We start from the raw sequence: 16,403 nt of genomic DNA on the forward strand, positions 1-16,403 counted from the left end.
TTATGCCATTTTGAAGTATCAGCAAGCAAGCTGCCTACACAGTCAATGCTAGTGGCACAACACGAGAGATCTGGCACAGCTAAATGTAATTCATTAAACCTGTGCATTGGAAAAGCTTCCTGTCATATCTTCTTCGATCTTTTAGATGCCACTTCAGATAATGGCACAAAGGCCTATGAGATCCAATACTTTTGCTTGTACACACATAACAGGAGGTTTTGACCTTTTGAAAAGCAATTAAACTAATGTGCACAACATGCTGACTGTGACACTGACCTTTTTTTATGTATGAGTTACTTCATTCAGTATTAGGGTGTAATTAGATTGTCATCAATAGTTTCCCACAGAAAAAAAAAAGAGTTTCAGTTAGCTCTCTTCAAATGGCCACTGGAATACTGATAAAGCGAATGCAAGGTTACTGAGGAGATTTTGTTATTTTTCGTGAGGTAAAGAAACAATGAAAATTAGGTTAAGGAAGAAAGAGATACAAAGGTTAAACATTCAATCTACATCCAGTTTCACAGTCCATTTTTGCTGCTACAGGGACAGAACAAGTCAAACTTTTTTCTTTACTTTTAATCTGATCAATGGAGGCGTTCGTTATTCTTCCCAATACAGACAGGCAATGAATAAGTTACATTTGTGGCAAATTAAATTAGGTTTAACAATTAGGGTTGTGTTGTGGCACAATTGAATGAACGAATGAATAAATGAAGAAGAAAAAGAAAAAGCGTCCTTGGTTACCATGAATAATCTCGCGAGAAGTAACAACTAAAGCGGTGATAAGTGAAATTAACAAAAAAGTTTTTTTTTTTGTTGAGTTAACGATACGGTATTACTCTGCTGACAAATTGCAGACATATTCTTAATGTATATAAATAGACAAACACGCTGACTGACTTTTTTCTTTACAATGTGACGCTAAAACGTGACTTCCGCATCCGTTGATTTTGCTGCGCGGTTTAGGCAACGAGGAGATCCCCACCAACACAACTCCTTGCATATTTATGGCAGATGTTTTTCTTGGTTATATCAGCAGTTTGACTGTATTTCAGTTCTAACTTATAAGTTGTGATGGCGGATCGACGTCCAGGTGTAAACATGTCACTGTTGTCGATAGTCGAGCGATCTATCAAGTCTTGCAAAGCGGAACAAGCCAGGATCAACAGCACCATTCAACTCTACCGAGAGTTATTGCAGGCTGTGTAAGTATTGTATGTAAGTTTTCCTGTGCATTAATTGTCGAGAGTATTAATACAGACTTTTGACAATACACATCTGGTGTGGCCTTCTTCGGATAAGTTACGAGTAAGTGACCCGTGGCATCCATCCGGCGCTGTGGCTTAGTTGGTTAAAGCGCCTGTCTAGTAAACAGGAGATCCTGGGTTCGAATCCCAGCAGTGCCTTTTTGTGAACATGTCCAAGCATACTTTGCAGAGTATTAATATCCAACTGAAATACCAAAACGTGTTACTTACTGTAAAACACAATTTGATACTTTACAATATCTGATGATGATTCTGAATTTGTTAAGCACTTGGTTCCTTTAAGTGTGTGATGTCCTTTTCTGTAGAACTCCACAACCAGAGAGAGAGGAGTCAGATTGTATAGAGGATGCTGCTACAGGTAAAAAAAAAAATGAAATCCTGGTGGGAACATTAACTTTACTTTTTTGTGTATTTTGGTCAATGCAACAATAAGAATGAAAATGCATGCCCCTTTAAACTCTTGTTAAATATTGAAGTGTCAAGGTTGTGACTTCTGTCTGCGCACTGTTATCTTCACAGATACTTCACCAGGGGATAGAGAAGACATAGAACTTCTTGAGCGAGCTTTGGAAAAAGCCCTTCAGGTCCGCACTGGCACAGGACATTCTAAGAAAGACCCTGAGAGACACCAAGTACCTGCACAGCCCAAGGCGCCAGCCACTAAGCAGACATGTGCTGTCTCCAGAGTAAATCAAACCACCAGATCAACCTCTAAATCTGCTGGTCTTGACAGAAAAGAGAACAAAAAGTCTGGCATTTCACTGTCCTCAAGCAAGACATCGATGAAAGTGCAGCAAGGTGCCTCAGCATCTGGCTCTCTTTGCCAGGGTCCGTTACATGCCTCGTCTCTCCACGCAAAAAAACAAACTTCTAGAAGCAACAAGCTGAGCGTTAGCAAAGTTGGCCAAGCTGTTGCGTTGTCCACTCCCTCTTCAAATAGCACAGTGTCTGTTTCACATGCTGGGGGGTCTGAAGCTCCCAGGATGCCACCACAGAATGGGTATGACTGAGACATTTACCATACTTTGAACATTTGTTTCATTGCACTGTTTTAATCTTTTTGTTTTCTTGCTTTGTTTTTTTGTAGGATTGCTGGTGATCAGATTGCCAAATGGAAATCCCTACATGGAAAGAAAAACAGGTATCCCAAAATGAGGCTGTTATCTCTGCAACAGATTATGCAGTGTTTCTTTAAGCTCTGAGTTTTCTTCTCCACATTGTCTCTAGGTTGTGGGATAAAGTTGTTGCTGTACAAAGGAAACCTGTGCCTGGGAGGAGTCACTTCATGGAGAGAATGAGAGCCACGGTATCCTTCCTTTTCCTAGTAAAGCCCCTTGGAAAGCCTCACACATGTTTTCCATGTTGTGTAATGTTGAATTTGGAGAAGGCTTCCCACTCATTTCCATTGTCCAACTATGAAAAAAATTGCAATTGTCACATTTTCATTTCTCGCAGTCTTGTACCCAATGTGCTGTCCTTGACCCCGTCTGTCTGCTCCCTCTCTCTAGTTCCCGGAGGACTGGCCGCGCAGCTGCCCAGATCAGACCAGGGCTCAGGTCAACAGACTGACTCACAAAGGGCTTGACCTCGCCCAGCAATGCCACATAAAGGAGCTTCTGGCCAAGCAGAATGGAGAAGCAGCAGCAACAGAGCTGGGTACATAGCCAAGACTAATCACTATACACCACATGTAACTTTCAATTGAGGGAACTTGGAGGAAAAAATGATTAAAAAGTGTGTGGGTGTGCAAATTATAATTTGGAGGGAAGCTGCGCAGGGTGTTGGCAGGGAGTGACTTTCTGAGAGCTATTTTGAATGTTTTATAAATGTTAGGCCTTTCTACAGCCAGTTAGGCTCAGGATGCTGGAAGGAAAGCAGATATGAAACTAATAAGCACTTAACTCTCTACACAACCAATTCTTTGTTGATCCCCTCAATATCCATTCATGTAGATTGTTCACATCCTGCATGCTTTTTGTTACTGAAATAAGGAAGCGTTGATTAGTGTTATGGTCTAAAGCAGGACTATTCGATTAAAAGTTTAGTCAGGCCAGATTTTCAGACTAAGGACATGAGCTGGGCCGCACGTTTTTCAGCAAAGTTAAGCTGCTGTGTCCCTCTCCTGAGCTATGCCAGTCTGCTTTATAGTCGTACAGCTCCAGTTGTAAGACGCAGTCATACTCTGAATTTTAGCCACCCCTTCATGAGATGCTTGGGAAAGTTTGCAGCATGTTTTTCTGTCTAGTGCCTTTCGACAGTATAGTCTTTCAGCACTGCAACACACTAGTTGCAAAGCAAACACATTGGTTTGGTTTCTGGACTTGGTAGTAAAATAGATAGATTCTTTTCAATCCACACAGGATTAAACTGACGATTTTAGGGTAGAAAGAGTCATGCTGTTTTCACCTGTGTAGGACTGCTAATGTTAAGTTTTCAAACACACCTACTCAATGTCACAATGCATTGTAGGGCTGGGACGATTTGCTATTCTCGCAATACGAATCTATTGTCATTTTTGGAGTACCGATTTGATGTAAATTGCGATTCTCCAAAGTTGACGATTTTCACATTTTTTAGTTTGCTGTTTTTACACCAGACCATGTGATAAAGCTAAATGGTGGTGATAATGTTTACAGAATATACCAGGAGCCATATTTTCCCATAAAATGCACATCACGCAGGTCAGCGCATAGACTGTAAAAAAAAATGGACGTCTGCTTGCTCGGCTCGAAGTGAGGTCTCCAAAAAAACTGCTCCCCCTGGTGGCTGACTGCAGTAAAAAATACGGCTTTCCAGCCATTCCAGATGGGCTGTGGTCAAACTTTAAAGAATTATTACACCTTGTAGAAACGTTTCTCACGTCCGATTGTTGTGGAGATTTGAAGATATCATTTGGCTGTCTTGTATTCAAGTCCTCTTTTTTCTGAAAAGTTTTATTTTCATTAGTTATACGAGGTTAAAAATTAGGTTTTATGTCACGTTTACCGATGTTTGACAGATGCCGTTCTCGTGTATTTTTTTCAGGGATTGTAAAATATGTAAGGAGGTAGAGTCAAGAAGTGATTGGACTCTCGAAAGAAAAAAATTATTGTTATTTTTGTCACCCGGCTCTACACAGATTCTCCCAGAATTCCTCATCGTCTCTACTGCGCAGACTCTGGCTGCAAACTGCTACAACGGCTGTAATTTGGCTTCAAAACCGTACAATGATAAATGATGGAACCACGCTGTCCACTCTTTACACAGTCTATGGGTCAGAGAGAAACGTTTCACCCCCTGCTGGAGAAAAGTGGTAACTTTTTTCCGGCCCAGTTTATAAACAAAGACTGAAATGAAGAATTTTGGTTTGGAAAAAAATATTTTTTTTTGACAAAAATTCCTGATTTTGATATTGTCATACAAAAATTCCCGATAAATATCAGTTTCTCTCACCCCAGTGCATTATGGGTTGCTAGGTTACGATAGGTGTTGCAGTTGATATTTGTAATAATGTTGGAATTTTTGTAAGAACTTGTCAGAGTTAGTGAAAGATATTTTTTCACGTTACACCCAGGTCCCAATCACTCTGCAGCTGCTTCTGGGCCACTCGAGGGTTGCCTTTGGGCCGTAAGTGGCCCATGAGTCGCTCCTTGAATAGAGCTGGTCTAAAGATTGACCTTGTTAACTGAAGACTCTAACCTAAGTGCATCTTGATGTTGTTATAACAAAATCTATTTGAAACTCTTGGGATTGCATCAAAGAGGGTAAATTCATGGACTATTATTTATCACTATCTGATATTACCACTGATGCATTCTGCTAAAGCCGTCAGATAAAAATTCTAGCATCAGACACATGGCACTTTTGGCATTAAATGCGGGATGTACAATTCTTTTTAGGACACTCAGAAATAAGTGGAAGGCACTGACTGTTGGGAACAGTTAAGCATCTGAGCAGATAATTCTCATCCCTAATCTCTGAAGTTGTCAGTATATTCTCGTGACTCTTTTGTCTGTTTGAAAACAGGTGGTGAGAAAATGAAGCCTGACTCCAGTCTTACACAGGAAAAGATGCAGATGATTGCGGCAGAGCTCAGGAACTCTGCAGACCAAATAAAAGAAGGTAGGACATACGCTTTCAGCTTCACCATAACATTATAGAGTTATAAGCAATTTCATACCTAACAAAATGAAATGAATGTGTGAAAAGGCCATAAATCATTTATATTCAGCAGCAGAGACTTGCTTCATGAAGAGGATATCATGTGGGAAATCATGACCCCATTTCTGGCTCTGAGTGCTCAGCCGTGTTTGAATTAAAATGTCTGGGTGTCAAGGTGTCACTCACTTAGTGCCTACAGTATGTAGCAGGGTATTATTTCCATTGCCTCCAGTGATAGAATTATAATGTAACTGAATGCTCAGAGATTTTCCATTCAAACCACTCAAATGACTGTATCACCTTCAGGGAGAGAGCTTTGTTTATGTTTACTACTTTTAGCACCAGTGCAGCTCAGGTATGTTGCCAAAGCCGGTGTGAGAGAAAACATTCTGGTCATCTCGAACCCGCAGCCGGGTCTCCATACTTTTCTGACAGTTACATCCCATCCTTCCTCTCACATCCACGTCTCAAGCTCAACACGTCAATTTCAGCGTGTGTTGCTTTCCAAATGGAGATAAATTGTTTACATGCATTTTAGAGATGATTGTAATGAAAGTGGCGCGCTAACGAGCTAATGCAGCCTCTCCATCTCAGCGCATGGAAAATGAAAACAGAGCTGCAGTGACACCTCGGTGCCAGATCAGTACTTTCCCCTGCTCTGTGACGATGGGGTTTAAAGCTGTCTTTCCTGACGTGGCGAGGCAAGGTCCTAGCTATTTAAAGCCGAAGCAGCAGAGCAGGAAAACGTTTTAGGGTACGGTAGCTCACGCTCACACTCTAAAAATAACCGTATTTTCCATCAGAGTGGGAAGCATGGGATCGATGGAGGCCGGAGGGAGGTTGTCTTTGCCCCACTGGGGTGAATGGAGTGTGGGGAGATGTGATAATTGCACCCCTGCCACTGACTGTGACCTACACAACAGAGGCTGAGCTCAGAGAAGTGGAGACGCTGAGAATGAGGGTGGCTTTGTTACAACAAGACATTAACCTCGAGCAGGTAAGTGGAGTGTGTTTTAACTGTTGAGTAAATCAATCAATCAATCAAACTTTATTTGTATAGCACTTTTCATACAGGACTTTGTAATACAAAGTGCTTCACAACAAGAAAATAGATAAAATGAAATAAAAAGAACTGGGAAAAAAGCAGAAAATTGCATAATTGGAAAAAAAGAAAAACCACATTCACTATACACGCACACAAAGACATAAAAAGGAAATTCTGACAGAAAACAGAGTTAGAATTTGAGGACTGAGGAAAGGCCATCTTGAATTAAAATAAGGAAACACAGGAGCTAAAACTAAAATAATAATTAATTAATTAATTAAAAATGAATATATAAAAATAAAAATACTCGAAAATACTAGAGGGTAAGATAAGTAAATGTGTAATACATACATATACATAAGTAAATAAAATAATATGAATGTAAAATAAAAGTCGGATAAATCATATGGTAAAATGAGACGGTGTAACATTGGGTTGATAATAAAATCAACTAAAATAGGATAATAAAAGGCAAAGCATTAAACAAAGAATAAAATTCCAATTAAAAAAATCTGAACTGAAACATAGAAATGAAACAAAATAAAACAGTAACAATAAGTTAAAGTATAACATAAAATAAATTCCAATTGAAAAATCCTGAACTGAAATGTAGAAATAAAAAAAAGAAAAAACAGTAAAAATAAGTCAAAGTATAACATATAATAAATTCCAATTGAAAAATCCTGAACTGAAATTTTGAAATAAAACAAAATAAAACAGCTAAAATAAGTTAAAACACAACATAAAATAATAATAAATACAATCAGCCAAAAGCCAGATTAAAAAGGTAGGTCTTGAGTTTTCTTGTAGATAAAACATTGTAGTTACGTAAATGTGAATGTTCTTTTGAAACTCTGTTTACTGTGATGTGCTCAAGCCTTTTTTGTTTACGTGACAGGCTCTGTTGGAGACTCTAACCCCCCAGCTTTTGTCCGCGGTCCCTGGGCCTGGAAGTTCAGACATCAGCATGCTGAGAGACATGTACTCCCTGCTGGGGGAGGGAGGAGAGCGTTTCCCTTCAGTCGTGCTGGATTCTGAGCCTGACTGACGACAGAGAACGTGACAATGATTCATTAGTTTACTCACTTAATTATAGTCTAGTGTGTTAATGAAATCCAGAGTCTGCAGACAATCAAAGAAGATTGTAACATCTCAGAGAGCATTAGATTAAGTTGCTGTGAAGTGAGCGTGTAGTTTATATTCATACAAATCAATATGAATTTGTGATAAATGTTTCAGGATGTTGTGACTGTATTTATTTTTGCTGTGGAATGACCCGTCATTTCCTGTGTGACCGAATAAAAAAAGATTTTAGATTTCACAATGAAGCATTTCTGATTGCTAAATGCTCTGAAAACCCGTTTTTAAACATTGTTTTGTAAATACTTTAATCTTCTGAAAAGTGAAATTATTTCCATAAATTAAAAATCCCACTTTTAAAAACATGTTTTCACTGACAGACATCTGTGGCCATGACGCTGACATAACACTGACCTCACCAACAGGTGGCACTCAACCAACAGAACAAGTGATCATAGAAAACAGCAGCATGAGACAAATGAAAATCAATTTGAAGAAATGTTAAAATATTGGTTTGGTTTCATCTGTGGTTTTAAACCTCATGAAGAATCGTGACTTTTTTCATAAAATATAAAAAAATCCTGCTCTTTTCTTTCTGTCTGGATCCTTCTGGTCCGTGGATGGAAATGATTCAAAGGAACAAAAGCAATGCTCGGTCCTATTTTTAATCCGTCTTTCACTGAAAGCAGCAGGGATGCTCTGACTTCCGACTCATCCTCCATGTGAACCCATGTCTTCCTGCTGTCTTGAAAATCAGAGGTCCTGAAAGGCTCACAATGTGACTGATTGGGCTTGTGATTGAGCTATTCAGCGTTTGGTTTAAGTGTGTGTCCTTAATATGAAAGTGGAGTGAGGAAGAAAGAAGTGAAGAAAACAACCAGGGAGAATCCATTGATTAGCACCCTGCTTCTCCATGCGATATGTTCGACTTCCCCTCTAGGCTTTATCGTATGGCTGCATGATAGATCACACTGGAAGGGCTGATACTTCCCCCTGTGATCTTGTTTTTCTAAGGCACATATGTGATGTGAAAGCGTATGTGAGTTGCAGCATGGCTCGGTGAAGCCTAAAAGGCCCTTGCCCACAGATGACGTGTGGATGGCACGTATTCTGCCAGACTGGGCGACAGGTGGCGCTGGGTTCACACAGCAGGGCGTGGGTGTTTGAGCCCTGCTGCACTAAACCTCTTCTCCACACAAGCGTGGGGACATGCACACCCAAAGCTGGCTGAGTCACAAAGACGATGCTCTGGGGAGGCCTGGTCCTCTGCATGCTTCAAGCTGGAAATGGCCTGTTCCCGTGAGGGGGATAATGAAGGGGTTATAAAAGGGATTGGACTACTTCTGCTTCACACTGTTCACACCTGTGTCCAAAACTACAGGAGCACAATAGCTCCAATCTATGCACGTCATCCGTGTGCTGCAGCTTCTTTCCCCTGACCCTCTCGAATTAGAGAAGGGAGGAGGAGGAGGAGGCAGGGGAGCATCCTTGAGATCACGTCAACACTACACACTGGTCCCAGTGGGAGTGTCGCCTACGCAACTCAGCCTTCCTGTGACCTGCATACATCAGCTGCTGCCTGGACCCGACTGTGTCTAGCTGATCTCATCCACCCCCACCGACACGGCCCTGGCCCTGCCCAGGTTAAGCAGGTCTCACGACTTTGTATCATTTTTCTCACGCCTTTATTTTTCACATAATGGAATAACTGAGGAAATTTTCTCTTTCCATGGAAGGGCTGCTCTTTCTTTCCCGTGTCAGCATCGCTGTGTGTCACACAGAGCTGAATAGTCCTTTCTTTGTGGCTCAACTGCCTTCCTACTTGTGAACTTTTTTTTTATACTCTTTTACCTTTTGTAGCCTGAGTCCAAGTGGAAATCCACAGAAACCGAACCAAGCTCCCAAGAATCCACTTCTCTGCTTTAGATGCTCTCGGCTTTTCTCCTGGACTCCACCTCTTATCAACACATCCATTTCTGTCATTCATCAAGCACGCTGAGCTTTATCAGAGATTTTTAATTCCTCCTCCCCCAGGTTTTCTTATCCAGCAGTCCCAGAGCTACAAGGCACTTGTCATGTGGAGTAGGAGGCGTGTTTGATTTATAGAAAAGAAAATTAGGCATCTCGTAATATGATAATGTACGCCTTGTGAGCGTGAAGAGCAGAAATCCTTTTACCTAATTATGGATGGAGAAAACCTGTTGCTAAGCTGGAGCCATGCTGGTTTTAGAAACGTAGACATTTCTTTTTAAAGCCATCTCTATAGGTCAGCGCTAACCTGCTGAAGATGATGCAGATGTAGGTTTGAGGTTTATAAACCAGCAGAGGTTTAGATCATTAAAGACCTGTGTTGATGCTGATACACTGGATGTACAGTTTAGGCCAAAATTATTAACACCCCTTATAGAATCAGACAAAACTCCTGATTCTCCATTGAAATGACCATTAAAAACAAGTGTTTATTGTGTATCTGTTTCCAAAATAACAAAGACATAATTTCCACTAAGTTTAATAAGGATATTTTATTGATGCACTGAGTTGAAACAAAAAACAGGAAATATGAGATGTCCAAAATTATTAGCCCTCTGGCCATTAATAGTCAATAGTGTACCCTTTCTGAACCACAGCTGACTGTAACCTCTTAGAATGGTTCTTTACTAGGTTGGCACAGGTCTCCTTCCATTGCAAATTGTTCCAGCTGGTCCAAGTTGCATGGTTTCCAAACATAGACATTCACTTTTTACAGCTGTACAGTTTCATTTATCAGATGCTTTTGTCCAAAGCAACATACAACACAAGCAAGAATTTGGACAGAAGGAAATCCTAGTTAGTGCAACAAAGTGCTACAGTTATTTGGCTATAAGTTATTTGGCTGCAGGTGCTGCCATTAAGTACAGGATTTTTTTTTCAATAATGTAGAATAATCTGGCCAACAAACCACATTTAATTGGTGCAACAATTACTTCAACAACATTCAGACTAGGTGGCTTTGTCTTAGCTGGTTTCAAAACAAGCTAAGACAAAGCTACCTAGTCCATGGCTCTCTGAAGTCCCAAAAGAACAAAGAGGAGGACTCAGTGCAGCAGAAAGAAAGTGGCGTAAATCTCAAAAACCCACTGATTTGTCCTCCTACCAGCTAAAACTGGCATCATTCATTGCTTTGAGCACCTGCCACAAATTCTCAATAAGATTGAGATCTGGGCTTAGGCGGGCCACTCCAGAACCTTGGCTTTAGTGTCCTTTAGGAACTGTTGGACCAATTTTGATGTAAGCTTTGCGTCATTGTCTTATTGGAAGTGCCAGTGACGACCTAAGCCTAGACTACAAACAGATTTCTTCATGTTTTCCCTTAGATTCTCAACATAATTTTATTTTTTCATGATGCCATGCACCTGAATAAGGCTCCCTGTACCCAAGGCTGTGAAACAGCCCCATGATGCCCCCACTAACATGTTTAACTGTGGGAATTGTGTTCGTAGGGTTGAAGGCCTCTCCTTAAGCTACATCCAGTTCCAGTTTAGTCTCAACAGCATCATGCTACTACATTCTATCTTAAATACGTCCACTGCTTGTTTCCTTACATATCTTCAACAGGGAGGCCTCAACTCCCACATCTTTTACCTCAAATTCCCTTTTAGAAATCAAAAACCTCACATATACAGAGTAACACACTATTGGTTTAATACATCCTCAAGATGAAAAAACACATATTCATGAGCACGCACACATATTTATTTCCCTCCTTGCTCTTCAGATGCGTAGGACTGATATCTGCAAGTTTATACCAAGAGAGCTGTCCGCATTGATTTTTCTTTTCGTGGATGAGAGAGAACAGCAAACCGGGGGATTGGCTACTAGTAGGTTGAATTTCATTGAGAAAGGACCGGCACCAGCAGTATGCGTGTGTGTAGGTGGGTGGGAAATAAGCGGGGGCTGCCTTTGGATTTTATGAGTATCTTTCTGTCACGTGTGGGCATGCTCATGCCAGTATTTACACTTTTAAAACAGCAGCACTGTGTGTTTGATCTCCACCTACTTATCAGTGTTCTCAGGTGCCTGCATGCATATAAATGGAGGAGTGTGTAGGTGGTCAAAGGATTTCTGTTTGCTGCAGATGTCTTGGCAAAAATCAATGGCGTGCAATGGAAACACAATTACTGTGTAATTGTCACATGAGGTGACACATCTGTGCTGTTAGAGTCGAGGGTGATGACAATGGAAAAGCTTTCCAGTCTAATGTGATGAGGGATTCCCCTCACTCCTTTCTCTCCTCCAGTTTGAAGCGAGGGGGGGCTTTCTGCAGGAAAATATAAAATACTGCAGTTGAGAAGCAGTGATGGGGAGACGGAGAAAAGAGGGAGCAGTTGACTCCCCTCCCCTCCCCCTCCCAGAGCTTCCTCAACCCTTGTTCTTCGTGCTTCAAAGTTTGACGTCACTCCCACGAAGACCAATCAGAGCATTCAGACTTGCCCATTTTCTTCCTTTGCTCCTCCCCTTCTTGTGGTTCCATATATATCCCCCTCCACTACTCGGAGCAGAGTGTACAATGTGCTGCCAGAGAGCCAGCAAGCACTGTACAGAGAGAAAGCCTGAGAGGGAGGCAGAGGAGGGGAAAGTGTGAGTGGATTTCTGCGCTGATTTAGAAGCCTTCATCTTCACACCACAGCCTTTCCTGCTCCTGTTATTTCTCCACTCTCATCAAGAACTCCTTCCTCTCTCTTTCTGCCTTTCTCTATTTCTCTCTGTTTCTCCAGGCTCTGCCAGACAACGGACTCAAACCAAGAGGTGGACACTTCAAACTCATTTCAGGATCCGGCAGCCCACGCCATAAGGATGGGCTGCACAACGGGCCACCTAGCTTGCCAAACCCAGCCCCAGACAAGCTCAAGCCAGGAGGGTCAGTCTCTGGAGGCTACTGGTGCAAAAGTGCCTGAAGTGCTCTCCTCTCTGGAGCGCCTGTCTCAGGCCACAGGGGGCATGGAGAAGTCCTGGTACCGCTGCATCTTTCCCTTTGGAATCATCTCTTTGGTGATCGGAGTCGCAGGAACGGGGGTGACCTACACCTACAACGACCTGCCTCAGACTAAAGTGGTGTCTGTGGTGCTGCTGGTCATGGGTCTGTTGCTGTTGCTGACAGCCACTGCCTGCTGGACTGTCCACAAGAAAAAGAGAAGAAAAAAGAAAGAGGGGGGATCGTTCAACTCCGAACAGTGTCCCCTCTGAAGCGTGTGGAGAAAACTATGTTGGGAACTTGGTAGCAGAGACAAACCTGGGGTCAAAGCTCAGGGTAAGCTGCCACTTCACCCCCGCACTGCCAAACCCCCTCTATTCTTTATCACAGAGTTTGCCTCAGCACATACCAGAGAGAACTGGGGCTGAGAAATCATAGAGAGGAAGAACAGATAGACGGGACTCCAAGGATCTGTTTTGTCTGTTAGCTTTGGACCATTTGGACTGGAAAGGAGGAATCACCAACGCCTCTCACTCTCTTTTATCATCAGACAGCAGGTGTCCAGTGTCAAAACAACTTCCAAGGAGACGCACAAATATGTGGTGTGCACTGGGTGCATATTTACACACACGGATACATGGCCCTTACAGTCCTCGGTCACATATGCCCCAGTGGAAGCCTGCACAGACACCCAACACGCTATGCGGAGCTGCTGCTGGAGTCAATGCTGGCGTCACTAGGCACGTCAGTCACAGCATTCCTCCTGCCAGGACAGGTGACTCTCCAAGAGGCCAGAAGTGGGCCAAAGACGGCAACTTGATACCCACTCGAAAGAGCGGCTCACCCACGTCAGCGGCCAGCGTCATTCGCTCGTCCTGTGACACCGCAGCAATGTGTTGGGGGCTTTTTTTACGCAATGGGAGAGTGGAACTTGAGTCCAACAGGATCTTACTGGCATCTGTGTAGACGATGAAGTGGAGGGGGTGAAAGACCTGTTGGGGAAGTGGACTGTGGATTGAGATTCTGGTGAAGTACAAGACTGTTGGACCTGGGACTTCACTACTGAGGAACAAAAGATTTGCACATTTGGCTATGTCCACGCCAAGCAAGAGAGACTTAGTAAAGCTCTGAACGGCCTTCTGTAGCTTCATCTTCACCTTACAAAGACTGACTCTGACTGATTGCCCTTCTGTCATTATGCGAGCATTTACACCCAGCCTTGTGTCTTGGTGGGGCACCATGGGGCAGGCCAGGATTATTGAAGGACACTGCATGGGGGGACATGCCACTGCAGGGACACTTTGACTGATCCTGCTCCCCTTGAGCCCCTCCCGCTTTGTGCCTTGAGCAAGCACTCATGGAAAAAGGCTCTGTTGCATTCCCTCATTTCCATCTGAACCCCTGAGAATTTCCCCCTTGTTTTCTCTTGCTCCTAACCCCACCGGTCCTCGTCCATCCAAACACTGTCCCCATCCTTGTATTTCTGACCTGCTCCTGCTAATTCTCCTTTCATCTTTACAAAGCCTTCGAGAGTGTGTGTTCAGCTTTTTGACACACAAGTTAGGACACACACGCATACTTCATCCAGGCATTTGTCGTTGTCTGTCTGTGCCAAAGAGCGTCGATTATTTTCGCTCTCATAGTGGAAAGAATATTGACGCAGCGTGGATGGCAAATCCCTTTGTCGGCTAAAAATAGGGTTCAAGGCTGTTCTCTAGTGAATAGTGACTAAGGTTTGTGCTCTAAGTGGCTTTGGGGTTTCCCTTTCCCACACTTATGCTTTCAGAGAGAATGAATGAATGGAGCTGCGCACGGCTCTGCGTCTGTGAATAGGTGCTTTCTGTTGGTGTGTGGTCTCACAGGAGGAGACACAATCACATTTTACTCTTGTCTTAAATATCTCTGTCACTGAATGCAACACGAGACAGAGTTGGAAATCATTGGAGGAGAGAACACTTGTACAGAATGTATAGATATGTAAAGGAGTCCAGACCTTGTGTCTCCATGTGAAGGGCAGTGTAGTAGCAGTCCTTCACCCTTGAGAGCTGTCATTGATCACTGTTTATTGATTATGGTTACCCGATTAGTGACTCTTGTTGCCGAGTGAAATGTGTCTATGCATCTAGAAGTAGCAGCTAACACACAGTGCCAAAGACTGTCCTAAGGGCCAGCCTGCTCATTTCAAGCCTGCATCTGCTTTTATAGACAAGCAATGTATCAGCTCTCCCTCAAACAACATTTGCAGTTAATTTCACATCTACATCCTCTGATTGCCTGCCAAAGTCTGTTAGTTAAGGTAGGAGGAAATGAGAGGAGGTAATGGTGGGAGACAAAAGCAAAAGCTGGTAAGTCATTGCTTTTACTTTTATGTGCAACAGGGGAGCTGTGCCTGCAGCTAGATTGGGATCAGCCATCCTCAACAGAGCGGTGTTATTCTTTGGGGATATCATGCATTACCGACAGAAGCAGTAAAAACGCCAAGTTGGGAGATTGAAGTTAGTTCCTCTGAACCTTTATGAGCTGACAATAAAAAAAGAACGATTCAGGAAAGTGATATTCACGAGAAATAGCAGCAAACAAATGCTTTTACTCTGTCCTTAACTTCGGCTTGTGTGGCTTTATACCAATAGCACTCATGTTCTGTTACGTGGTACCTTGTAGGTGTTTTCGCCAGTTTTCAAGTTATATTGGGCCACTGTGTTGACACTATGAATAGATAACAAGTGACCATATTTTGTATGTAAGATACGAAAAAGGGATTTCTCTTCTGCCTTGTGAAAAAAAATTTAAGGGGAAAGTCTACCTCTCTGTGCTGCAGGGGAAATGTGTTCCTAACCCAGTAGATAGCCATGCTGTCTGCTGTATGCTGTCTGTCGCTCCCATGAGTGACACTATAAATGTGTATTGTGTGCCCTTTAATATTTGGTGCTGTAAATATGACAATTTTATATTTTGACTGTATATTTCTACTGAAATGTCAAGTTTGATTGTTGTAAAATAAATGGTAAGTGAACAAACTGGCCTCTTTTTGGGTTTTGCTTGAGCCAACATTCAGTGCTCCAATGGGTTTATGCCCAACTAGAAAATTACTCAGAGAGTGCCAAGCATATTGTGATTGTCACCAATACTTAAGTCCGACTTTAATGTTATACTCCCTTTCAGCAGACTGTCTGCTACAATTTGGTGTTAGTTGCAGGTTTGTATGATATTTTGTTACCTGACAGTGTTGAAAATTATGATGACCCAGTACATATTTCATATTCTGGATCTTAGTATCCAGAATATTGCCAGGATCTGGATTGTACTTTTACATCTGTCAGAAATTATAGTGACCTTGTCTTGTATTGTTTTGCAAAGGGATCCGACCATTTATGGTGGAGTTATATACACATATGGTGAAAACGGCCCAATTTCACAATGATATTTAATCCTTTAAAAATGTCCTGGATCCAGATGGTGATCCAGATCACCTCCAAAATTTAATCACTTCTTCCTTATCCCATTTTGAACATTTCCTGAAAATTTCATGAAGATCTATTTGTTACTTTTTGAGTTATGTTGTTCACATAACCTCAAAAAACGGAGGTAATAAGACCAAAGCTGACAGAGTGGAAGAGTTTCTGGACTTATTATCTAATACAGAAGACATTTGGGAGAGTGATTTCTGTGGAGAGCATGGACTACACTGTTTTGGATCTTGACCTCTGTGCACACACTGCATTGGTGTCCTTGAGCTTTAAAAAGATAGTAAAAAAAGAGGTGTTTTTCCTGGACAAATTCCCAGATATTCCCAGATGCATTTGGGATTTTCCTTTTTATGAAAACATGGGTAAGTAATGCACCAGAAAGAACAACACCCTCTGCTGGTAAACAATAAAACAGGCACACCACCCTCGGAGGGATGAAACGTTCTGCATGT

General features: G+C 42.2%; 2 protein-coding genes and 1 non-coding gene across 4 annotated transcripts; all 3 read left to right on the plus strand.

Moving 5' to 3' along the window:
* The first annotated feature begins 873 nt into the window (after window positions 1-873).
* On the plus strand, window positions 874-7,745 carry tedc2 (tubulin epsilon and delta complex 2). Of its 2 annotated transcripts, none has more exons than XM_074696975.1 (9): window positions 874-1,205; window positions 1,571-1,626; window positions 1,788-2,268; window positions 2,356-2,409; window positions 2,496-2,574; window positions 2,777-2,924; window positions 5,274-5,369; window positions 6,212-6,405; window positions 7,352-7,745. In XM_074696975.1, the coding sequence occupies exons 1-9, from the start codon at window positions 1,075-1,077 to the stop codon at window positions 7,499-7,501; spliced, it is 1,389 nt and encodes a 462-aa protein (XP_074553076.1). In that variant the 5' UTR covers window positions 874-1,074; the 3' UTR covers window positions 7,502-7,745. The 2 variants fall into 2 exon arrangements, with proteins under 2 accessions (XP_074553076.1, XP_074553077.1); XM_074696976.1 differs by having other exon boundaries at window positions 1,574-1,626.
* trnat-agu (transfer RNA threonine (anticodon AGU)) lies at window positions 1,333-1,406 on the plus strand. The gene has a single exon. It is a non-coding gene; the product is annotated as a tRNA-Thr (tRNA).
* A 4,265-nt stretch (window positions 7,746-12,010) lies between the features above and the next one.
* Window positions 12,011-15,487, plus strand: LOC141809037 (uncharacterized). Its single transcript, XM_074695842.1, has 2 exons — window positions 12,011-12,150; window positions 12,288-15,487. Exons 1-2 carry the CDS (start codon window positions 12,080-12,082, stop codon window positions 12,754-12,756), a joined length of 540 nt encoding a protein of 179 aa, XP_074551943.1. The 5' UTR covers window positions 12,011-12,079; the 3' UTR covers window positions 12,757-15,487.
* Window positions 15,488-16,403: the final 916 nt, after the last annotated feature.

This window comes from Halichoeres trimaculatus, unplaced genomic scaffold, assembly GCF_033239565.1.
Source record: "Halichoeres trimaculatus isolate MK-OKI-2021-1 unplaced genomic scaffold, fHalTri1.1 fHalTri1_scaffold_20, whole genome shotgun sequence".
Lineage (NCBI taxonomy): Eukaryota > Metazoa > Chordata > Actinopteri > Labriformes > Labridae > Halichoeres > Halichoeres trimaculatus.

Bases quoted from the DNA above. Each gene is read 5' to 3' on its own strand.
- tedc2 (XM_074696975.1), top strand. From the start codon at position 1,075: ATGGCGGATCGACGTCCAGGTGTAAACATGTCACTGTTGTCGATAGTC. The intron at 1,206-1,570 runs GTAAGTATTGTA...TGTCCTTTTCTG, and splicing joins CGAGAGTTATTGCAGGCTGT to TAGAACTCCACAACCAGAGA. The intron at 5,370-6,211 runs GTAGGACATACG...ATTTTCCATCAG, and splicing joins TGCAGACCAAATAAAAGAAG to AGTGGGAAGCATGGGATCGA.
- LOC141809037 (XM_074695842.1), top strand. From the start codon at position 12,080: ATGTGCTGCCAGAGAGCCAGCAAGCACTGTACAGAGAGAAAGCCTGAG. The intron at 12,151-12,287 runs GTGAGTGGATTT...CTGTTTCTCCAG, and splicing joins GAGGCAGAGGAGGGGAAAGT to GCTCTGCCAGACAACGGACT.